The sequence below is a fragment of the Apostichopus japonicus genome, chromosome 9 (genome assembly GCF_037975245.1).
Source record: "Apostichopus japonicus isolate 1M-3 chromosome 9, ASM3797524v1, whole genome shotgun sequence".
Classification (NCBI taxonomy): domain Eukaryota; kingdom Metazoa; phylum Echinodermata; class Holothuroidea; order Aspidochirotida; family Stichopodidae; genus Apostichopus; species Apostichopus japonicus.
This window is the reverse complement of record NC_092569.1, coordinates 23,350,319-23,375,501: the sequence shown is the minus strand read 5'-3', so window position 1 is coordinate 23,375,501 and position 25,183 is coordinate 23,350,319. Positions and strand designations below refer to the sequence as shown.

The 25,183-nt window shown below is 35.0% G+C and overlaps 2 protein-coding genes across 2 annotated transcripts in view; both read right to left on the bottom strand.

Annotated features, from left to right (window-relative positions):
• Positions 1-25,183, bottom strand: part of LOC139973954 (techylectin-5A-like) — a 120,332-nt gene that overhangs the window by 91,749 nt on the left and 3,400 nt on the right. The gene's annotated exons all lie outside the window — the stretch shown is intronic.
• LOC139973013 (uncharacterized) lies at positions 14,434-24,754 on the bottom strand. The gene is made up of 10 exons (XM_071979359.1): positions 24,617-24,754; positions 21,804-21,932; positions 20,444-20,551; positions 19,880-19,987; positions 19,274-19,393; positions 18,767-18,868; positions 17,194-17,408; positions 16,771-17,079; positions 16,152-16,413; positions 14,434-14,860 (listed from the first exon to the last, which is right to left on the bottom strand). The coding sequence occupies exons 1-10, from the start codon at positions 24,681-24,683 to the stop codon at positions 14,556-14,558; spliced, it is 1,725 nt and encodes a 574-aa protein (XP_071835460.1). The 5' UTR covers positions 24,684-24,754; the 3' UTR covers positions 14,434-14,555.

Here is a 25,183-nt window from a genome sequence, read left to right as displayed (position 1 = left end):
CTTATCTCAGAATGGAGACTACTTTATTTCAAACTTTCGTCTACATTCTTCAACGTTCGATGTTTTGTTTTGTTTTTCTTGAAAATTTCAACTACAATATTTTGATTTAAAAATAAATAAATAACACAGGTTTGGTGGCTACAGTCACCCCCCCCCCACCCCATCCCCTACCATTTTCCCGCCGTCTCTGATCACGATGTTACGTAGAGAGGCTGTCACTGTGAGTAAGTGCACTGTACGGTATCGTATAGGATAGATCTTGGGTTTGTTGCTTATGAATACAGTTTGTCACGACTCTTTATAGATACCGCCACCACTTTCAAAAGTAGCGACGGACTGAGATACTTCATTCAGGAAGAATTTAAACATCGTGCAGTATAAACAGTATTTACAGACAGAGATATAGATGGAAAACATTTTTAACACAGCCTCAGTTCTTTAAGTGTACACTTGATGGTCAGGGGGTTGGAAGTCAGATCGCGGGCCCATGGAAACAGTATTATGCCACCTGGCCCCCCTTTTAATTTCAAAGCATATTTGAAAAGTAGAATATATTATTCTTCATCCCTGCGCGGGCCCCTCTATACTCTCCTGGTTCCCATGTTGTACCTTGAGTACCACCATCAACCGGTACAAAGTTTAGAATCGGTACATTTCTTTTTTTTTAAAGCGTCATAAGTTATAATCATTCTTTGAGGTTTTCTGAAGATGGTTCCAAATGCACATGGGCGATGGGACCATGTGAACAGTGATCTTGTGCATCATGATCAAAAGCGACGACGGATAACATAATCTCATTGTTCTGTATTTCTTGCATAAGGTACTTTTTTTGTTGTTGTAAGGAATAGTTGCCTTTTACTCAGTAACATTACACCAAAGAATCAATTTAAGAGAAAAATTTATCCTTGCTCCGTTTTGTACAGCAACGAGTGTTACAGCATGATGTCACATATCGGTCCATGGGGAAGGGAGCCCTCACTTAGTGAGTAGGTTACCCAGTACAATGTCAAATGTTAAATGTTGGATGTAACTAAAACATACAACCTCCAAGTGTATATACTGGAATCGAGAGATGAACGAACCGACGAACGGATGTACGAATGAAAGGACGGACGAACCAACGCATATGTTTGCTTATAGAAACTGTTCATTTGATATGCTCCATAATGAGCAACTACGCGGGCGTGATCCAGGCAGTGAGGTATGGTGTACATTCTCCTACCCTTTTCAAATCCATGTACGTATGATTGATTTTTAAGCACATTTTATTTTAACACCATGTAGGCATAATTATCTAATTATAAACCTTTTTTGTAGTTCAAATATGCCCCAGAATTAATTTGGACCACCCCTCCCCACGCTCCCCTCAACATGGGCTGCTAACGATTCCAGGGCCACATATGTTTTTATATAGGAATAAAATGTTACCCTTCGCTATCTCTGGAAACCGATAGTTAGAGTTGATGTGGTGTTTTGGTTTTATTGTCCTTACAATTTATTAAAAAAAAAACATTACATTTTCGATCATGTTTCTATTGTATACAGTCAGACTGTACAACCTGCCATTACGTTTCTCTGTAGATTGTCCATTCTCCTCTCCACTACACATTTGCATGTTACCAAGATATCTGTGAGGTACGGGAGCGTATATGAAACATGTCAAGTGACGTTTCGAGAGATGTAACATTTCGTCAAAATAACAAAAAAACTAACATTGACGTTTTGTCGAGAGGTATTAACTCGTCTAAATGATACTTGGAAAATTGACGTTTTGGGCCAGATTCTTCCCGACAAAACATAAATTTCCAGATTTTTGACAGGTTAACGATTTGGTATGATCTCGTCAAAAATGTGAATTTTCTGATATTGTCATCATGACGAGTTGATGCTTCTCGAATAAAATTGAATTTTCAGATTTTCGACATTTTGGCAATTTACAATATGTCGTCAAAACTTTTTTTCAACTTCTTGTCGTGTTGACGAGTCGTTGCATCTCAACGTCAATTTACATGTCCCTTCTACGCTTCCGTACATGCCAGTTATTTTTGGTAACATATAACATCTCATTTAAATCGTTTAAAAGTGACAGCGAAGGAACCAAACACCACGATTTGGCATCTGATAAATGTTGAGTACTTCAAACCCTTGAGCAACGCCCATCGTTACGTGTCGCAATGATATCCCGCCTACGTGCTTACCTGAATTGCACGCTTAATTTATAGAATGCCAATCGAGCAATAAATGATGATATCAAGGTTATCGAAGTTAAAGGTTTGTGAAGTAATTGCAAACTGAATGCCTTTAAATTATCGTGAATTACGGATTGAGCTTGGCATGCTGCAGTTTGATGTTATCCGAAGCAAGCTGTTGGCTGAAAAAATGAAAACTGCAAATGAGACATACGGAAGTCTCCGATTGTAATCCGAAACAAAGGATCTGAATTCGATTCATCGGACAACAAGTTGTGTCACTAGAGCAAACGATGGCTTTTGACGAGAAATAATTTGTGACCAATTTGTTTACTCTCTTCGGCTGTATTGACTGCACGGACTACTTCCGCGAAAAACTCAGTTGATGTATAACTTGAACTATATGTTACCATTGCTGTGGACATTTTTACTGCGCTTGTAGTATATTCGAATTACCAATTTATGCTTGAACCTGCAGCTCGACGTATTGTGTGTTATATAACATCACAAAGTAAGCATTGCATCCATAACAGATTCAAGTTCAAGTTCAACTGCATTATGTCCCAAAAGGGCAATAGCATGTTCGCATCAAAACATGATAAATACAGCAAAAAAGAAGTAATAATATACAATTGCGCCAGGAGGAAAAGACAAGTTAAGAGACAACGAAGTAAAATACCAGAAACCTAACGATTAAATAGATTGTTATAAAGATGAATACAACGAGGGATAAACGATGATTTGTGTTGGTTTTTAACAGCATATGGTAGTCTCAACCTTGCACTACAAGGGAGTATTGCACAATTAAGATCTACACATATATGGGGTGGCTGTTATCGTCAAGTACGGTGTTAAGCCTAGCCTCAAGATAACGTTGAAATGATGAGTCAACCGTAAGCTGATTATCTCCTAAAGTACGACTATAGTTTGTCTAATAATGGAATCAATACGTCTTATTTATCTGTACCGTCAGCATTTCCACCTCACCATACAATACAGCCGAACACTTCAAATCACAGGATTATAAACAAAAAGCAGTAACAATGCGGCTACTTAAATTTCAAAGTGTTAGGTTTGGGGGGGGGGGGCACAATCCGCTCAGTAAAGGAAGAAGGGTTAATTTACGGAGACAGTGCAATCTCGGGTTGATCCTTGTAGCCAAATAAATAAATAAAAATGTTCAATGTGGTCCTGCCAAGGAAGCTGATTATATATTGCTTCACCAAAATACTTGTAGGTTGAGACATGTTCGACGACGTTGTCTATTACCTCGGTGGGTTCGACTGTGACTTTCCTAAAAATCAATTACCATCTCATTTGTCATCCTTACGTTCAAAAATATCATGAAAATAAAAACGATTTATTCAGACTAAATGAGCATTATTGTCATCCTTTGTAATCAACCTTTGTAATCAATTATATAGTATCATCAGCAAAATTAAATAAACGGCAGCTGTCACTTGATGATTTAGCGTCTGATGTGTACTTCCATAAAACATTTTAATACGAATATATACGCGTAGTAATTCGAATATAAACGCGTATTAAATCAGACAATAACTGGCATGTCTTATAGCTTTCACAAACGTGTTTCGAGAGTGATCACAAAGCAGCCTCTCCAGGGCAATAAATGAGTTAGTCTCTATTGAAGTACATCCAGGCCAAATCTTCTTGATCTAGACAACAGCATGATTTAATACGTGTTATAAAATACGAATTAATACGATTATATATCCAAATTCGAATTAATACGCGGATATATTATGCGGAGTTTGTCCCACTTGGCTTGCCATATGCGTGTGTGAGTGTCTCAAAGATTTTTCTTGGGGGGGGGGGGGAGGGCGGAGCGACTGCCCCATTGGCCCCCTGGCAACGCGTTTGGATAAATTCACTATACTCTTAGCTGATAACCCTGTGTGCTCTGTTCTCGTACTATTTACAGTACTTGAAGAATCTCTCGGACTTTGTCTACAAATGCATGTGTATTTTTTATTGGATGGTTCATTTTTTCAGTAAAATGTTTTATTCACCGAAACAAATTTAGAATTTGGATCAATTAAAAAAGGTCAAACAGAGATGGGGTTTTGACAATTTGGTTCAGTTTTTAGTACTTTTAATTGTTTTATATGAAGTTTTCCCTTTGGTTTGGAATATTTCTTTAACATTAAAGACCTCATTGTCTACGAATTACGTAATATATCATGCTGCAGCTTCCAAGTAACAAGACTTAGTTCGGAGTAACGGACGGTCAATATAACTAACGATGGACAAAAAGTTATAAACATACACTTAATATAACAAGCATGGTAGCAGGTTATCTCGTTTGGTAGCATGTTTGACAGGGATGGGGGCCTCGAATGGGGGATGGGGACCTCGTAGCGATAACAGAAAGCAACATGATAGGATAATATTTTACATTAGACGCAATTGGCTGGTATAAAATTTGAGAATTCCCGTCAATTAAGGATGAACGTCAACCGCGAACTGGTTTAACTGAGCCTTTAAATGCATTTTGTCATGTGCGTCCAATATTTTTCTTTCCCACATTTTTCATTGGGGGGGGGGGGGAGACATTTGACTAGGGGGGTGGATGTCCAGCCTACTTTTCCCGCTGGTTACGCTTCTCGTCTTTAAGAATATAAACACAATGACCCAACTACATACACATATATGATCCTGTTCATTTTGTTTATTCATATTCATTATGCAAGATGGCGGTGTAGTAGAGTGCTCCACGTTATTTGGGCTCCACAGAATTCATCCTTATTAACTACATCGGGACATTAACTTACTACTCATATGAGAGTAAGTAAATAATCATAATCACTATTCTCAATTGTTTGTCATCATGAGTCCCTCCTCCCGTTCTTGAAGAGCAACTAAAATGGCTAAAAATAAGAATCAGCAGACAACGCCTTCACAACGTACGTTAGATTTTGTTAGGCGAGATAGCCTATACAACTCCTCAGACGGGGACCATAACCAGGAGCAGGTAGACGACTTGGGCAAGTCTATTCGGGAATCCATGCATCGTATTAAAGATGACCTGAATCGTATTGATCGGGAATTCAACAGAGCTTTGGCTTTGTATGTTTGTATATTTATTTGTTTCATCACAATTTACAGTGTGACGGGAAGTCTCCTATAAAGCCTGCAAGGCTTAACAAATTAGGAGACTCCCCAAAATGAAAAAAAGAAAGAAAAACTTAAGAATAGAAAAAGAAAAGTTAATAGTAGCATCTACAATGATGAAATAATCGAATTGACACTAATTGAAATTAATTATGTTAATAAACAATTCTTACAATCTTTATAATGATCTAATCACAAACACACACAAGAATAAATCCATCAATAGTGAAAAATAATTACAGTTTGGAGATACCTTTTGAATACAGAGTAAAAAGGCTTATTCTTAACATTATCCTGGAGATTATTCCACGTTTTTATAGCACGAATACGAGGGTTAAAAGAACTTAAAGTACTTCGTTGGGATAAAACATGTGCGTTATTACAATGGCGTGTTTGATGGTTGTGGATTAGTCTATTACTATATATAAAATCTTTAAAAGCCTCGGGTAGCAATCCATTCCATGCTTTATATGCAAATGTTGCAAGCTGGACTCTTATAATATCATTTAGTTTTAATAAATTTAATCTTTTGAATAATGGGCTAGTATGATCACGTGGTGCAGCATGTGAAATATGGCGGATAGCTCTCTTCTGGAGGACACATAGGTGATTAAGATTTGTAGAATAGGTTCCTGACCAAATAGTCGTGCAATAAGTTAATTGGGGTAAAATCAGAGTTACATAGAGTGTTCTGAGTATATTTGGAGGTTAATAATGTTTTAATTTGCATATAATACCAGTATTTCTAGCCACTCTGTTACAGACTGCTGATATATGATCACGCCACGAAAGTTTATTGTCTATGTGTACACCCAAGAACTTAGTAGTGTTAACCCGATTAATAATTTTATCATTCATGGTAATATTGTGATCCCATCTGAATGAGTTACTAGCATTAAACACCATATAATTAGTTTTTTTCTATATTAAGAGATAATTTGTTTGCTGCAAACCAGCTGGAAAATTTAGTTAGTTCAGTAGAAACAGTTTTATGTGATGAGAGTAGATTTTGGGAATCGAAGAAAATATTTGTGTCGTCGGCAAATAATATTTTTTTAGCAATATCGGAGACATTAACGATATCATTGGCATAAATTATAAATAGTAATGGACCTAGTATAGAACCCTGAGGAACTCCGCAAGCGATTTTAGCAAGTTCAGATTTAGAATTTTTATATACAGTGTACTGGTATCTATTTGAAAGATAACTATCTAGCCAATTTAGGGTTGTTCCTCTGATACCATAAAAAGATAATTTATTTAGTAATATTTTGTGATCGATGGTGTCAAAAGCTTTGGATAGGTCGAGAAATACGCCTACACAAGTATCATTCTTATCAAGACTATTATAAATATTGCTGACTGCATCTGCTAAAGCTAATTCTGTAGAATGGTCAGGACGAAATCCGTACTGCTCGTTATTAAGAACATTATATTTACATAGAAAACTGTAAATACGATTAAACATTAATCGTTCAATGATTTTTGAAAAGACTGACAATAAAGATATAGGGCGGTAATTCTCAAAATAACTGGGGTCTCCTTTTTTAAAGATTGGTTTTACCTTTGCTATTTTAAGCTTATCCGGAAAAATGCCGGTGTTAAAAGAAATATTGCAAAGATGAGTTAAAGGCTTTACAATGTATGGGATAACTTGTTTGATAATACCTGGCTTTAAGTCATCATAGCCTGCTGCTTTGTTTGGTTTCACATTTGTGTGAGCAACTTTTAGAACTTCTTCCACTGTTACTGGATATGTAAATATGGAATGGCATACCTTGTCATTATTATGTAAAAAATGTTCCGCTTTTAGTTTAATATTAATCTTACTAGCGAGGTTATAACCAAGATTTACAAAGTATTTGTTAAAGTTGCTAGCAATGTCATTATCATTGCTAATTTCGCAATCATCATTTTTAAATGTTGCTGGATATGATGAGTCTTTACCGTTTTTATTGAGAATTTCATTAATTGTACTCCAAGTACTGTTTACGTTGTTTCTACTCTGCTTGAATTTATCATAAAAGTATAAACGTTTGGAATATCGTATAACATGGTTTAATTTATTACGGTACATTTTGTAAATAGACTTAGTATGTTCAGTAGGATTCTTCAAATAACGTCTAAATAATATGTTCTTCCTTTTTGTTTGATTTTAAAATGCCCTTAGTGATCCAGGGATGTTTTTTAGTACGTTTCTTTTTTGGATTGAACACTTGAGTAGGAAAGCAATTATTATAAGTAGTATTGAAATAATAGTAAAATGTATTATAAGCAGTATTAATATCTGGTTCGTTTAGGACATTGTCCCACGTAGTTTTCCCAATTTCAGAAGTGAAAAGTTTTATATTATTATCACTGTAAGTACGTGCATAGATGGGATTATTTTGTCGGCGATTAGTCTCGAGGGCATTGACAAACACTGGAAAGTGATCAGTGATATCAGTTACAAAAATACCTGATGAAAGTTTAGAGTTACTATTAGTTATAATATTGTCAATCAAAGTTGAAGAGGTACTGTTCACTCTGGTTGGTCTTGATATTGTTGGATAGAAACCATTTGAGTAAAGGTTATTTAGAAACTCTGGTGATTTGTTTTTATCTAACAAATCAATATTAAAATCCCCCATAATGTAGGAAGTACAGTTTAGCTGATTAATTGTAGTACAAATATTTTGCATGTTATAATAAAATTGTTCTAAAGAACCATTTGGAGGTCTATAAACAATACCGATAATTATTTTCTCTTTAGAATTTGGCAAGTTTGCCTCAATAAATAAGGATTCAATGATATCGTTAAATGTTGATAGATCTGGTTGGTGTTTAAAGTTGTGTACATATAAGCAGACACCGCCACCCCTTCTATTAACACGATGTTTTTCTATAATTTTGTAATTTTTCATATGAATAAGAGGTGATGGGTGGTCACTTAGCCACGTTTCGGTGAAGCCAAGTACAGAGAATTCATTCTTTAGTAGTGAAATAAAGGTATTTATTTCGTTGAAATTTTTGTTCAGACTTCGACTGTTTAAATGGAACATAGATAGGCAATTATTTGGAGGTAACTTGTTGTAAGAATCTACGTCAAAATACTCACAAAGAACACTGTTATCATTTGAGTCCTCACAAACATGATCCATTAAATTAATATTAATTATTTAGCGAGGTTGCGAATTCCTGGCTTTTCGCAGATTTGGAATGAATGACTTTTTTTTCAGTCTAACAGTTCTAAATTCACCTTCGTCATAAGACATATGTCGTTTCATTTGTTGAGGTAATTCCGTGGTTGGTTCATCTTACGTTGTTTTGTTACCGGTGGAGTTAGTGGCTTCAGTCGCTTTGTTTCCTCTAGTTGCTTTTGTATTCTCAGTATCCTCTTGGATTGGTTTGGTTGGTCTTTGTTCATCCCGTTGAGTTGTCTTTGTATTCTCGTTTTGCTTCTTTTAGTCTCGTTGGTCTCAATGGCGCTGCCTTTTGTTTGGGGTAACTGGTCCATGGCTTCATCTTTTGCTTGGTCTTTGTGTTGGACGTTGGCATGCTTAGGTGGGCTTATAGTGACTCTGCCTGTTGCTGGGTCACCGTTACCATGGTGATCATTGTTGTCATCTCCGGCTTGTGGACAATTGAAACTTTTGTGTCCTAGATTGTTACATTTAAAGCATCTTACTTGTGGACATTTCGCTTCCCAATGACCTTGTGAATTACATTCCCTGCATACATATTTGGGGCAATTCCGCATAATATGGTCATTTTCCAAGCATAAATTACATACCCTGGTTTGTCCATTGTGCTTTAGTCTCATATGTACTCCATTCAGTGTCATTGCATATGGTAGACTTTTGCATTCGGTTGGCAGTTCCAGTCTAATGTAACGAATCCCATTTTCAATATTGGGAAATTCCGGGTATGTGTTGTGGTGCCATTTCCCTTTAAGTTTACAGCCAAATTCGAGTAGTTTTTCTGAGAGTTCATCGTCGTCAAAGTAGGACGGAACACCAAATAAACTCACAGTTAAAAATGATCTTGACACTCCATAGACGTTGCAAGTGCTGTCGTTTATAACTATACCTGTCTCTATTAATAGATCTGCATCATCCTTGTTTCGTAAAGTTATTATCCAGTTTCCAGATGACTTCACACAGCTTAGTATCTTTCCGTTCCCAATATCGTTAATGATTGATTTCAGCACATCCTTGACTTCATATGAATCGTCCATAACTCTTACGCTACACTCCTTTAATGCACCCATCCTTTCATGTTTCGCAGAACCCATCTCAATGAACCGTTAGGCAGACGAACGCCGCAAGGCGTCGTTGCAAAAATTAAACAATTTATAAATTCCGATTAGTATCCGGAAATGATAAAATAATGGTGCAAGACACCTTGAGGGCAGTCCTCCAGCAGATTTCCGTCAAAAGCACCAATCAGTTGGTGCATATAATACGGAAAATAATGGAAAATAATGAGGTACTGAAACGCTGACTACTATCGATGACTACTGACTTACTCTATACATATTAGCACCCGATTAGCACCCTAGTTCAAGTGCTCGAGACAAAAGATACAGAAACTCAACGATATATCACTGCCTTGAAAACTAAAGTTTGCAATTTTTTGAGAAAGCTAACGAAAACTTGTTGTTAGCTGTGAATAAACAAGAGCGCTTTTCTCGAAAGTGTAATCTTCGCACAGTTGGCTATCCATATTCTGAGGATAAAGATTATGCTGGTATTTCTAAGGGAGTGTTTCGTTCTGTTGGCCTTCAAGATGCCGGAGTTCTTAGAGCTCAAAGTGATGGTGCTTTCATCCTAACCAGCAACGACCTAGACATATTTTGGTGCTACGTACCACATTCCAAGATAAACTTACTATTCTACGGAAGCAGCGAACCTCGCTCATCGATATGGAATATTTATCACCGACGATCTCACCCATGCTGATATACTGGAGAAGCGGAAATGGAATGATCGTGTTTCGCAATTATACTCGGAAGGCATTAAACTGCGATTTGTTGTCAGGACAATGGCGTGATCAAAATGGTAAACCATTTAACTTCTCCTAATTGCCATCATGTAGTTGTCTAGTTTACTCCAACACTATGGGCCCGATGTATCTTCCTGATAATCGTAGTACTCTGCTGTTTTTCGACGTTGACCCACCCCTGTTCCAAGCCAGCCTATCTCTCAAGGTCAGATTTTTCTGATGGCTGTTTGGGGTTTAGAACTTTTCTTTCTTTTTCTCTTTGCTTTAAACCACTGTATCTATCGTGACTTTATCATTTTTGTGGCCAGCAAAATTAGTTTAACTTTATCTTATAAGTAGACGTATATAATGATTGAAGTAAAATTGGTTTCGTGTAATGCTCATGGGTTACGTAACTATATGGATAGAAAAAAGTTATTTATTTATTTACGTCGTTTTGAGGTTATTTTACCACAAGAGAGTCACTCTGTCCCTTGTGATGTTAACTCTTGGTCAAAAGAATGGGGTGGTAATCTTTATCTTTCCCATGGGGATAATAACAGTAGAGGTGTTGGTTTATTTTTCAACCCGAAACTCAATATTATTATTATAAGAACTAGGGTCGATGAAAATGGAAGGTATATTATAATTGATTTAAATGTTTACGATCAGATTTATTCTGTAATTAATGTTTATGTTCCAAACAAGGATGACCCATTTTAAGTTAGTAATATTGCACAACATTCGACAGCATTTGATTGTACATCGATTATTTGGGCGGTGATTTTAATTTGGTAGGTAATTTAACTCATGATAAATTTGGAGGGTTGCAAAGAACTAATTTTAATGCCCGTCAAACTATGCTTCAGATAGCAGAAAATCATGATCTTATTGATGTTGGGCGTGATCGTAATCCTAACGCCCGGCTTTTCAGCTGGCATTCTTCTGTTGATAATTCTATTCACTGTCGACTTGATTTATTTTGGTGTTCTCGACATATTGTTCAAACTGTGAGTGCAGCTGACATTGTTTCTATTTTTAGGTCCGACCATTCTAGCGTTACTCTTACTATTAATTGTAAGATCGAGCCAAGGGGCCGTGGCTACTGGAAGTTAAATGTTTCACTTTTAGAAGATTTGTGCTATAATTCTATTATTGATATTATTAACAGAACTGCTTCATGTGATTCCTACTTGAATGATCCCTTCTCTCGGAAGCTGTTAAGGTGAACATCCGTTCTTTTAGTATGCGTTATTCTTCCATTCGTGCGAAAGAGCGTAACAGGTATGAATACTATCTAGTAAATGAGATTGCCAGGTTGGAAAGTGTAATTACTATCTGTCCCTCTGAGAACAATTCACAGTATTTTCTGAATCTTGAACGTTACAACAAGGTAAATTATAACATATTACAGCTTCACAATGAAGATGGTCGTATTGTTTCAAATTGTCAGGATGTTTTAAATGAAGCTCTTAGTTTGTATCGTAAACTGTATACTAAGTGTCCTCAAAATTTTTCTGTCTCTTTTTTTTATGATGTTTTTATTAAACACAACAGTCTTACCGATGATCAGAGTAATTTTTGTGAGGGTCTTTTTACCATCAATGAATGTAAAGAGGCTATTGGGTCTATGCAAAAGAATAAAAACCCTGGTTCCGATGGATTATCAGTTGAATTTAATGTACATTTTTTGGATATTTTAGGTGATTTTGTTGTTAATTCTCTTAATTTTGCTTTCAGTTGTATACACACTTAGCCGATGAACAGGGCAGGGCAATAATCTCTCTGATTCCAAAGCCTTCAAAAGGTTCACAATTTTTGAAAACTTGGAGGCCTATAGCAATTTTTAATACTGACTACAAGATTGGTGCCAAATTTCTGGCAACCCACGTGTTTTAAATTACATGATAAATGAGGAGCAAATTAGATTCTTAAAGGGACGTTTCATTGGTGAGACCATTAGACTAGTTTTAGACCTCGTTGATCATTGTAATTATAACAATATTTCAGGTATTTTCTTTTTCTAGATTTTGAAAAGGCTTTTGATTGTTTGGACTGGGAGTTTCTTTCTCAAAGTTTAAAATTCTTCAATTTTGGTCCAAATCTTATTAGGTGGGTTAGAACTTATTATGGGAACGTTACATCTTGTGTTATTAACAATGGTCATCTCTCTCATTATTTTTATATTTCTCAAGGTGTAAGACAGGCTTGTCCACTCAGTCCTTACCTGTTTATTTTATGTTCAGAATATCTCACATTCATGGTTAAAACCAGTTGTCGTATCAAGGGCATATCTATTAATAACTCTGAAATTAGAATTTCACAATGTACCGATGATACTGTTTTATTTTAAGATGTTTCTCGCGCGTCTGTTGTAGAGGTTGTTAACATTCTTAATAATTTTTCTGCCGCTTCGGGTTTAAATGTCAATTTCAGCAAATCATTCTTTCTTCCACTGAGTGCTTTGGTTTCAAGGGTTGCTCGTTATTTTCGTGAGTATCGTTTTAATGTTAATCTTGGTCCCGTGAAATATCTTGGTGTCACATTTTCTACAAAGAATGAAGATTTCTTTTCGTTGAATGATCTTCCCAAATTATCCAGGCTCAAACAGTAACTTGGGATGTGGTTAAAACGTGACTTAACACCAACTGGAAAAATAACTGTAAATAAGAGTTTGGCCATTTCGCAACTTGTTTTTCTTTTTAGTGTTCTACCAAATATAATTTTATTTGGAACAATAACCTTATAAGATTCAACTTAGCACCCTAATTAATAACAAAGTTAATGATTGCTTTGATATGACAGATATTGAATCTTTCAATAAAAGTCTAAACTGTAGCTGGGTAAAACGTTATTTGGCCCTTTAGAGAGGAAACTGGAAAATATTTTTTTGTAATTGTACCTAGAACAGTTCGGTGGTGCTTTTCTTTTTAAATGTAATTTCAATAAGGTGGCAGTTTCATGTATTTCTTATATTTTTTTGCAGAGAACTGTGTGAGGCTAGGGCTCATAGTAATTACGGCAATGAAATCATTTTAATTTAAGCAACATTCATATATTGGTTAACAATAAAGTGATATTCCATTATAATCTTTTAAATCACAGAAAAAAATCATTTGAAAGATTTCATAAAATGATGGCTCGGTAATTCCATATAACACGCTTCAAGCGAAAATAGATATTAGCAATTTTACTTCATACTATGGGAATGTTAGTCAATGGAGGGGTCACCATGATTCTGATTTGCTCCCTATGAGTGAAAATAACTTTTATATGTGCATGCGCAAACATAAAATAACCACAAATGTTTATAATAAGCTAATTACCGGTCTCTTCACGCCCCCGTTGTCTATTACGAAGTGGCAAGCTATGAATTTTCCAGTGAAAATAGATTGGAATAAGATTTTAAGGCTTGCTCATACGACTGTGAATGACCCCAAAGTATTATATTTACAATTGCATTTCCTACATCTTATTTTAGGCATGAATAGCTTGTTTTATAAAATAAAAATGGTCAATTTTCCACTTTGTTCATTTTGCCAGAATGCCGATGAAACACTTATACATTTGTTTCATAATTGTTGTCACGTTGAGCGATTCTGGGAGGCAGTGAATTCAAATTGCATTCAAAATGAATTATACTTTAATCGACCAATATTTGTTTTGGTGATTTTGATGATATGGGTGATCATGTGAACCTTTTAACTTTGCATTCTAGTAAACTATATTTACACTTGTAGGTTGAATAACAAAGTCCCACATACGCACGAATTTTATTTTAAGTTTCGCTTTCGACTTGACCTTTACTATTTCATATCTAAGCCAGACTACAATTTGTGTAACCTTAACGACTATTATGATTTCTTAATGTATGCTTCTTTATGTAAGTCTTTTTGCTGATTCTTTTGTATGATATGTTACGGTATTGTAAATAAATACAGTAAAAAAACACTAAAACAAAAAAAAATTGAAACATGATCAGTTTAGGAAATTATTCCAAATAAAGGAATATTCAACAATATGTCTGAAGATTAAAGAATACTATTTTTTTTTGTAAATCTGCCACTCACATTTGAACTTATAATCACTTAATTAAAGTTTTCTCGAAAGGTTTCAATCCTCCAAGATGATACATAATTTAATTGGGTTGTTTCATGGATACTACCAATGGCTCGTTTCGTCCAGTTGATTTGTCTTTCTCATAACGAAAAATAACTGTTCATTTTACAATGGTTTCGAGAGAAATCACAACGCAGACTATCCGTCATCGACTCAAGAGGAGGGTCGAATTTTCATCTCAACAAATTGGACGTTGCAGTAATTATATTTAGAGAAGATCATTTCCCCGTTGCCTCCATTGTAGACACCGTTGAGGTTGAGATCCGTACAAGCTGACTTGCAGCTGCTGCTGTATTGGAAGTAAGCGCAATAGCTATCACTATCACAAGTAGAGCACAAACCATTCGAGTGCCACCAGCCGCTTCTGTGCTTCTCTGCACAGTTGAAGGTATCGCATGCGTCATTGTCTCGGTCATGCGTGCTGAATTGTTTTCCTTTGTTTTTAGAGAGAGAAGAACCTGTCAAGCAAAACAGCAAGAACCATCAGTGGTTAATATACCTGGCCATAAAACAATAGCTTAAGTATCCTGATATATTGCAAAAAATTGTGTTGGGTCATGAAATAGGTATTATAGTGAACTGGAATAAAGGGGGGGGGGGGGTGCAAACTGAATTGAATTATTTCTTATGATAGGTTGAGTGATTTCGCAATCATTTTATATATATTATGCACTGATGTATTTAGTTAACCATCTCAATGGACGTGACTGTAAGAAGATCCATGATCTGGATTGAAATTAACTGATGTATATTATGTAACATAAAAACTATAATCTTGCTTATTAAATGAAATTATTGTCTATATATTGATATTAAATATTATGATAAAATGAGTAAATATGATATTTGGTACGAACGGAGACCTTAATCATGGGCTTTCCATTAACTAGTTTTTAGTTATTATAATTTCATTCTATGTCTCAGTTTGTCCTTTTCTTGAAACACGGTGTACGTCTCTTCTCGCTATAATTATTTCACATATGTTATAAGAAACATTTTTTCTGCTAGTAGACTATGTTCACTGCAAGCCCTCAATAATTTATTTCTCTTTTACTGGTTCTGTGAAGATATATGGTCGTATTTCTCTTCCGTTATATTTACTGTTCTTAGATTTGATGTTTTATCATTCAGCATACATTCTTGTTCATCGACTACTCAGACTACTTCAATATTTTGTCAAAGATACCAACTGTATTCAATTGAGACGGTGAAGATAACGGGTCCAGACTGGGAGAGGCAAAACCCTCCTGCTCTTTCAAGATTATAAAACCAAAACTGGCAAAGGAGAAAAGGTTCCTTCATATCAATTGCCCCAAATTGAGATGATTGGAAGGGAGAGACAAATAAACAGCAATATGGTATTTTGTATTATTTCATCACTTATTGACTTCATCACTTGTTTCTATCGGTTTTATCCGTTCTAATTAATGGGTGCGACTGATCCTACATACCCTGAACTGGATTATAAACTATATAATTATCTCATCGAAACAACCGAAGAAAATGTGAAGTGTGACAGGAGCGGGAGGGTGGGAGGGTGGGGGGGGGGTTGCGGGATGTTACACCGAACCCTCTTTTTAAGGGTTTGTGATCCAGTGTTCTTAGTACATATTTTCTAGGTAAGATTTAACATCAAGATGTGCTGAAACCGTGACGACCACTTTCACATGAATTTCATTGTGAACATACTATTAACTTAACTTGACCTATTATCCATGGCAAGGCGCAAATATCGAAAATGCAACTAACTTGTATTTCCACTGTGAGTGCCCAGTTTATTCATTCTGTACTTGCTGCTTTCAGACTCGATTTGAAATTCCGCATATTCAGCATATTCAGCAGATCCACTAGAAGGAGTGATGTCAAAGCGAAGCTTGTAGTTTCTCTGGTTTGTCAAGTAATGAAGCTTTTCATTTCCTAACCATAAGTTACTGCTGTCACCAAACCCTTCTTTGTACGCTGCCCAGTTTTGATCAAAACTCGTAGAGCCATTGGTACGACGTTGAAAAACCTGAAAAGATAGCAGGTAAAAATAGTGAAATAATTATAGTTATTGGAGTAATTGAAGCATGCTAACACACCAACTTATTCAAGAAATACCGCAGGACTATAAAATAATGTTTCAGTATGACAAACTTAGGACTTTCTTTGTTTTGTTTTTCTTTAGAGGGAAGGACATTTTTTACGATTGTCACCATTTGCATCTACTAAAGTATGTTTGATATATTCAATTCCTGGTAAGGAATTATAAAAGTGCAACCAAACCGAAAACAGAAACTCGTACTTCCATTGCCGTCTACGATAGACTGAATCATAATAACTCACAGAAACATAGCTGAACATTCCTATTTTGTAAATCAAGACTTACGGTCCATCCTCCACCGTTTTCCATTTTACAAGATACGTTGAACGGTAAACCAGGCCATCCAGTAGGCATGATTGTATAAACCCCATCTTGTGTATGTCCAGCGTCATAAACATCCTGGCAGTCTCTATACGGCAAGGATACACAAGTTTCACCGTCACCTTCGTATCCCTCATTACAATAACACTGTCGTACTCCATTCTTGACAGCACACACAGCATTGGTACTACATATGTAGTCTGCACAGGTCAGTTGGTTATTGCTACAAGAACACTTTTGTGTGCAGACATCGTTACAGTATGTTTCTCCATTCTAGAATTAAATTGATGCAAAAAGACATACGGCATTTATATCAAACTAGAATTTGTTCATGTGGTTTCGTTTGGATAGTCACGTGATATTGAGATTAGTATTGCAAATACTCACTGTTATAAACAAGTTGGCCTCTGTAACGATACACACGCATTCACTCGCATTGATACAGTCATTCCCTTTCATTAAGAATCCAGCTGGACAGGTACAGCCCTCATTACCCAAACAGTGACTATTACCACGAGATTTTCCGTTTGGATCTTCACATGTTCCTCTGCCACTGCAGGTTCCGTAGATCATGTTCGTAGGACATGTAGGGATCGATGTACCTAGGCAGCACAAACGTAGACTATTTTTAAATACAGTTTTAATTTTGAATTGCAATTCATTTGTAATTCTCTGTCAGAAATGTGGTAAGATTTACATAAAATTAGTAACAACGATATTATTTCAAATATTATTAAGGTTACTGAAAAGGACACAGTGAAATAGACCTACAATGTAACAAATTCACTAATAGTTTAACAGTTAAAAGTTTTGGCAAGTTGCCTGAATAATTTGGGCAAAATTACAAATAAAATTTAAAACAAATTAAACATTCAGTTGTAGCATAAATGCCCAACCATTGCTACTTACTCAGTTTTGAGTCTGTGTTATCACAATCATGGTTTGTAACATTTAGTGAAGTCTATGGGGCTTTGTCTACTATGATGTAGGTGATTGCCATTTGGTTTGCCCATATTTTTACTGTAGTAATTATTAGTATGATTTTGCCTGAACAACCAACAGCAAATACACATTCCCAACGAATTACCAAACTGTGATAGAAGTCTATTGACAGCCTACGGATTTTTTGGCTTAATTATCACTATTTAAGTATTTGTTGAGAGTTTTATTTGCTCCAATGGTATGAGAGTTATGGGAACAATAGAAGAACAAACATCACAAAATACAGCTATTTGGACTCATAACGTCATAACTTATGGAAGCTTCTGCGTCCACACCGACATTTGATTGTTACACCACATATATACAAATCTTTTTGTCGCCAATACCGAAGATGGTAAGTCTGACCCATTTTTATTACTACTTTTTAGAACGTCTGTAACAAAGGTAGGGAGAGATCAAAGTAGTCTCAGTAGATTCTCCCGTTCCTATGCCAAATGAGAAATCCAGCTGTTATTGTTAAATGCTTATTCTTTATAATAAGTTGCGGTTGTATGCAATCTCCAAAACAAAAATACTACTGATCAAACATTCGATGTAAGTTTTATATGAACAAAATACAAGATAGCGCTTTACAATTTAAATGTTATGCAAGGTGGTTATTAAACATCCCTTTTTTCTACTAAACTAAACTATGTTGTCGGACGAAACGAATTCTTAAAGATATACCACTCTTATGGGCATGGACGTTTGTATATATGCATGTTTACAAGCTAGTACCTCCTAATATACTTAAGTACATATACCCACTTGGTAGTGTATTAGGGCTACCAACAGCTTATGTAGATGGTATATGTATGCATGCATGGTTACAACATATAACCTTCTAATACGCAATAGAAAATATACCCACCTGGTGGATTATTAGTGCTACCAACAGCTTCTGTGGATGATATATGTATGGCTTGCATGCATGGTTACAACAGATAACTTATAAATATGCAAAAGTACGTATACCCACCTGGTGGATTATTAGTGCTACCAACAGCTTCTGTGGAAGGTATATCCTCTGATGTTTGTGCAGTTGAAGAGGTCAAGATATCCTCACTAGTTGTTGTAATTCCTTTGAATGAGGAATATGTTGAAGAGAAATATATGATCTAAGTTTGTGTTCATTAGGTTTGTAACTTATTTGACCGTAGTCAAGTAGACTATTATATAACAATATCTTTCTAACAATAGCTTTTTAAGAATAATTTGGGTCAATAAGAAATGATATTTCTTTGGGATAACCCTAAAAGTTTGTACTTTGTTCCCTCTTTAGTTAAAATGTTGGCTTAATTTATGTTTATCGGAGTACATCCCACACCCCACCCCTCCTCAATACTCTTGTTATATTTCACTTGAAAATCTAATTAAGGACAAGTACATTTGCATAAGTGCTACCAACAGTTTCTGTAGATGGTATATATATGCATGCATGGTTACAACAGATAACCTATAAATATACAAATGTACGTTAACCCACCTGGTGGATTATTAGTGCTACCAACAGCTTCTGTGGATGATGTATCCTCTGATGTTTGTGCAGTTAAAGAGGTCAAGATATTCTCAGTAGTTGGTGAAATTCCTTTGCCTGAAGAATATGCTTAAGACAAATATATGATCTAAGTTTGATTTCATTTGGGTATTACCTTATTTGACCGTAGTCAAGTAGACTGATACATAACTATATCCTACTAACTAGATCCTTTTAAGAATAATTTGGGTCAATAAGGAATGGGATTTTTTTTTGGATAACACTAACTTTGTACTTTGTTCCCTTTTTATCTAAAATTTGGCTTAATTTATGTTTATCGGAGTACATCCCACACCCTCCCCTCCTCAATACCCTTGTTGTAATTCACTTGAAAATCTAATTAAGAACAAGTACTTTGCATTAGTACTACCAACAGCTTCAGTAAATGGTTAATGTATGCAAACATGATTACAACAGATAACCTCCTAATATGCTAAAGTAAATATACAAACTCGGTAGTGTATTCGTGCTACCAACAGCTTCTGTAGATGGTATATGTATGCATACATGGTTACAGCAGATAACCTCGTAATTAGTAAAAGTACGTATACCCACCTGGTGGATTATTAGTGCTACCAACAGCTTCTGTGGAAGGTATATCATCTGGTGTTTGTGCAGTTGAAGAGGTCAAGATATCCTCAGCAGTTGGTGAAATTCCTTTGTCTGAAGAATATGTTGAAGACAAATATATGATCTAAGTTTGATTTCATTTGGTTAGTACCTTATTTGACGGAGTCAAGATACATCACAATATCTTACTAACTAGATCTTTTTAAGAATAATTTGGGTCAATAAGGAATGAGATTTCTTTGGGATAACCCTAAAAGTTTGTACTTTATTCCCTTTTCATCTAAAATTTTGTCTTAATTAATGTTCTTCGGAGTACATCCCACACCCCTCCTCTCCTCAATAAAGTACTTTGCATTAGTGGTACCAACAGTTTCTGTAGATGGTATATGTATGCATGCATGGTTACAACAGATTGACTTCTAATATGGAAATGTACGTTTACCCACTTGGTAGTGTATTTTAACTACCAACAGCTTCCATGGATCGTACATGTATGCATACACGATTACATCAGATAAACTCCTAATATGGAAAAGTACGTTAACCCACCTGGTGGATTGCTTGTGCTGCCAACAGCTTCTGTGGATGGCATATTCTCTGATGTTTGTGCAGTTGAAGAGGTCAAGATATCCTCAGTAGTTGGTGAAATTCCTTTGCCTGAAGAATGTGTTGAAGACAAATATATGATCTAAGTTTGATTTCATTTGGTTAGTACCTTATTTGACCGTAGTCAAGTAGACTGTTATATAACTATATATTTCTATCAAGAGCCTTTTAAGAATAATTTGGGTCAATAAGAAATGAGCATTCTTTAAATAAACCTGCACATTTGTACTTTTTCCCTCTTTAATTGATATTTGGCTGAATTTATGTTTATCGGAGTACATCCTACTCAGCTCCCATCCTCAGAATCCTTGCTGTAATTCGCTTGAAATATAATTTAGTAAAACTAGTTAATGACGCGCAACCCGGTACAAGAAAAGTTATCAAATAATTTTCGTAAGAATCATTTTGGAAATATGTTTGCCTGACTTAAAAATGTAAACTTTTCTGGCATCATCTTTCTATTCATACGCATGTTTAATTCACAGTAGAACAACCATCGCATTGGTTACTAACAAAAGTATTTCAATTTACCTTCAGATAATACATGCTGGCTGATAATTAGCAAATTGAAGCAAACACAGTAATATGGAACCAATATAAATATTTGATTGGAAACTATAAAGTAGCTTACTATATTTAATTTGTTCATTCAATAATGTTTGTTTGAAAAGTTTAAAAACTTGTTCGTCAGAAAGCAAACAATATTTGAAGGACAATTGTTGTGTATGAACACGATAATTGTTCAAAAGTTAAAGAGAGATTGCTAAAGGTATAAGCGCATTACATTTATACATGAAATGCCGATATTCATATAAATCCGGGAAGCCTTATAATGCGTTGAATCTTAACTTTATTAAGTTCGGCTCATTTCTTGTGATATATTTATGTTATTTATGCTTTAAGAACCATACAACTTCCTTTCAATACTGCTGAATCGTTATAGACGCCTTTTGTTCATTGGTAGGAAATTGAAGCTTTGTGCTGTGTTCAAAGATGAGTCCTAAGATGTAAGCGTATTAAGTGAAATTATAGAAAAATGTTAATATGGTATTTTGGGCAGGTTTACTAAAATCATTCCACACAACTCGTCTGTTATGTCTAGGGTGTCACTTACCGATTATAAAAATGCCATCTTTAACATGAAATAATAACATAATTCAATGAATGTAAACATCTATATGCATGATGCTTTTACTTGACAAAGAAAGTAAATAAAATATTATATTTGTACAGTTTCAACTCTGCCATGGCTCCCAGTCATCATAAATTAGGTTAATAGTTATGCTCTGATAAACACCCTCACCTGTGAATGATTTTGGTGCTGCGGTAGTCTTAACACCCCCAAATTTGATGACATCACAATCTCCTTTGTCTCTGTTCCACTTTACAGCGCCATTCTCGTCAATTGTTGTTGTGTAATAGCAAGTCTTTGCTTGAAGAGGAATAATAATGACGTATTTAGTATATATATATATATATATATATTTAACACAAAGAATGAAATCCATGAACGATATGATTCTTTTCCACCTTGTTACCTATATTGATTTTTCTCGATAGATATTATCCTGAAAAAAGTATGCTAGTTGATTATAAAATTTCGCGCTATTTGCAAAATTTATGGTGTATTTTTTTGACGTTAGTATATATTGCTATGAGTAACATTCACTAAATTTTTTAAAACGATTATGTTTAGCCTCCCATGTATGAATGACAGTGAAAACATATTAACCTTCTTTTACGTCAAGAAAATTCTTTTTTTTTTTTTAAGTCAAAGCATTTTTGAAGAAATTTTAGAAAAATAACCTGCATTTTATATACATATCTAAATGTTATAAGTTTCAGAGATTTTAGTTTATTCAGATCGTTTTTTAATCTCTTTTACTGACTCATTTGACATTTATACAAATAGACATGATAATTTTGTGAGTTCTTTAGTATTACAATACAACTTAATCATTGCCTAACAATTTAATATTTTCTTATCTTTAGTTTTAATAGAACAATATCAATACATACAGTGCAGCCGCAGAGACAAAACGTACAATGATACTATTCAAATATAACGATCGCGACTTGCACAACATTGAGAAGCAAAACATTACGAAGAAGAAATACTAAACAGGAAACCAAACAATCAATGATACCTTATATAAAGAGCGCTAACTGCAAATGAAATCCTCCTTACTAAATGCAGATTTAAATTCTTGAAGGGATATCGGAGGATTAGGCTTATTCTTACATAGATAATATTCAATTTGTAAGTAGAACTTAAATTTAGAGAGTAAATCTATACCCTTGGGAATGCTACCCAGAGTTTTCTGTTGAAATATGAAAGTTGTAGGGATGTTTGAGAGTAAGTTTATAACCAAACAAAAAGTCTTGTTTGAAAAACAAAACTGTCTACCAAGTAGTGCCTGCTCAACATATATAATGAAATTAGAAGTAACTTTACATTCCCAGAAATATGTTCAAGTCTTTCATCTTGTTCTCCACAAAAAGTACACCTAGGATTTTCCTCCTTCCCCATGCGATATGAAAGATAATTAGTGCCAAGGATTCTATGAATGAAACGGATCTGGAAGTATTAAAGCTTACTCTCTCGAAGAGATTTAAGTGGAATAAGAAAGATATTTCGCCATTGTATGTCGTTAAGATTTAAAATTTGGTTCCATTTAGAAATTGCCCTTGGAGGAGAGACAAAAGTTTGAATTAAAATGTTGTAAATATATCGTGATAAGGACGGATAACAACGAATCCTACCGAACAATGATCCCTCCCTATTCACATGAAGATTGTTATTTACTTCTTGTTTCCATTCACCATGCAGGAATAGCATGAATAATACTGTAATGCTGCAAAAAGGAGCAACGTAAATTAAACTTACTCTTAAAAGCTGAAAACTCAGTAGCTACTTATCATTAAATAGGTCTTTATACAAACAATACCTTCCCGTACCATGAATCATAAAATGTAATCGAATTATTTATTTAATATTAGAATTATTCCATAAGATCTGCTTTTAATAAGAACCACTTGGGACGCAGAAATTACAACTTGCCCAAGCATGACAAATTTCGTCAATGAAAACATTGCCGGTTTTTACGTAATCTTAATAAAAATTACATTGAAAAAGGAAGGACCCGCCATATTTTCTTAAATAAAAATCAAACAACTTAGCCCTATGAGCGTATAGTTTATTCAAATCGCTGAGTTATTTAGTAATATATTGTAAACTTCTAAAAACTAAACTAAACGTGATGCTCTTACTCGAACAGAGAAACAGTATAGCTCGTTATGATTATTAACCTACTGTCACAATTTAGAGCACATAGTCACGTTTAACATATGAGGCACATTTCTTTGAATACAGCACAGGTAACGTATCATAAGACATGTTAAAACTGTCGATTAGAAATATATGTGTGTCATGAAAGAACCACATTGAAAGGCCTGGCAGATATGATATAATAAAAGTTATGTCTATGCTTAAAGCAAGTTGGTAAAGTTTAAATTTTATGATAATAGCTTTATAATGTTCGTGTTTAATATTGATAATCTTCAGAGCATCGTTACCTTGGTTGAACATTTGGCCTCAATATCAAACCCCTAAACGCTTGAAAATTATGACAATTATCTGAAATTGATATGGACATAATTTAACGTGATTTATTTACTGTTTACCTCGCTGCGGTCACTATTCAGCGACTATAAACAGCGACAGAAATGTTACATCTACTCTTTCACAGACGTTAATCCCTTTAGCATTTCAAATTGAAAGCTTAGTTTTGTGGCAGCATTACTCAAAAGACAAATATTATATAGAAATTACGTCAATAACAACATGGCATACAATGATAGGATAACTTAATTCTGATTCCAGTGAACCGATAATAACTTGTAAATGACACATATTTATATTAAGTTTCAAGATAAGGGAAGTCTATTTGTCCACTACATCATTATAGGTATTGCCGTCATACTTTTTGTAAATATTTTATGACAGATCTATACAGATCTATAATGTAACGCATCATCCTGAATCAAGCTTTGAAATAGCATGTTTTCTTGGGAAATGATGGAGCTAAAAGAAACACGTTAAGAGGTGCAGCTTACCCTCGGTCCATTCGAGCAGTAAATAAATTCCGCAAACCATGGCGGCGATTATTGTGAACGGCTTCATGATTCCTTCCGAAACGTCTCAAGTCCACGAAGTAAATAGTTGAAAATCAGACGATGCGAGCTAAGAATCTCATCAAGACAACTGTTCTGATTGGCAAGTGTGAATGTACTTTATGTATACCTGTAACTCTTTCAATATTTATTGAATTCACCATAGCAACTCCAGAATCATTAAGTTACGTCTCAAATATGACTGCCCCAGATATGAATAATATAAATATCGTTTTATAGTGACGATGTATATCGTTTAAGTGAAACAAATATGTTTTTTTTTTTCACTGGAAGATAAAACCATGATTTTGGTACAAGTCTTATGTTTTAATCTACATATTTCGGCATTTCTTATAGTTATTTCGTTAGTCCCCATAAATACACTTTAGTGACATGGTTGGGTTTCTCTTTCGTTCTGCCCTTTCGTGTGTTATTGCTTTATCTGAAGTGTTTCACATTTCTGTTTAGCAGGTACTACAACTGTCCAGGAACACTAAGAGGCTGTGGACT

Excerpts from the sequence above, each read along its gene's own strand:
- LOC139973013 (XM_071979359.1), bottom strand. The coding sequence starts at position 24,683 with ATGAAGCCGTTCACAATAATCGCCGCCATGGTTTGCGGAATTTATTTA. Across the intron at positions 20,552-21,803 it reads AGCACCAAAATCATTCACAG|GCAAAGGAATTTCACCAACT; the intron begins GTGAGGGTGTTT and ends CACATTCTTCAG. Across the intron at positions 17,080-17,193 it reads AGGCCAACTTGTTTATAACA|AATGGAGAAACATACTGTAA; the intron begins GTGAGTATTTGC and ends ATTTAATTCTAG.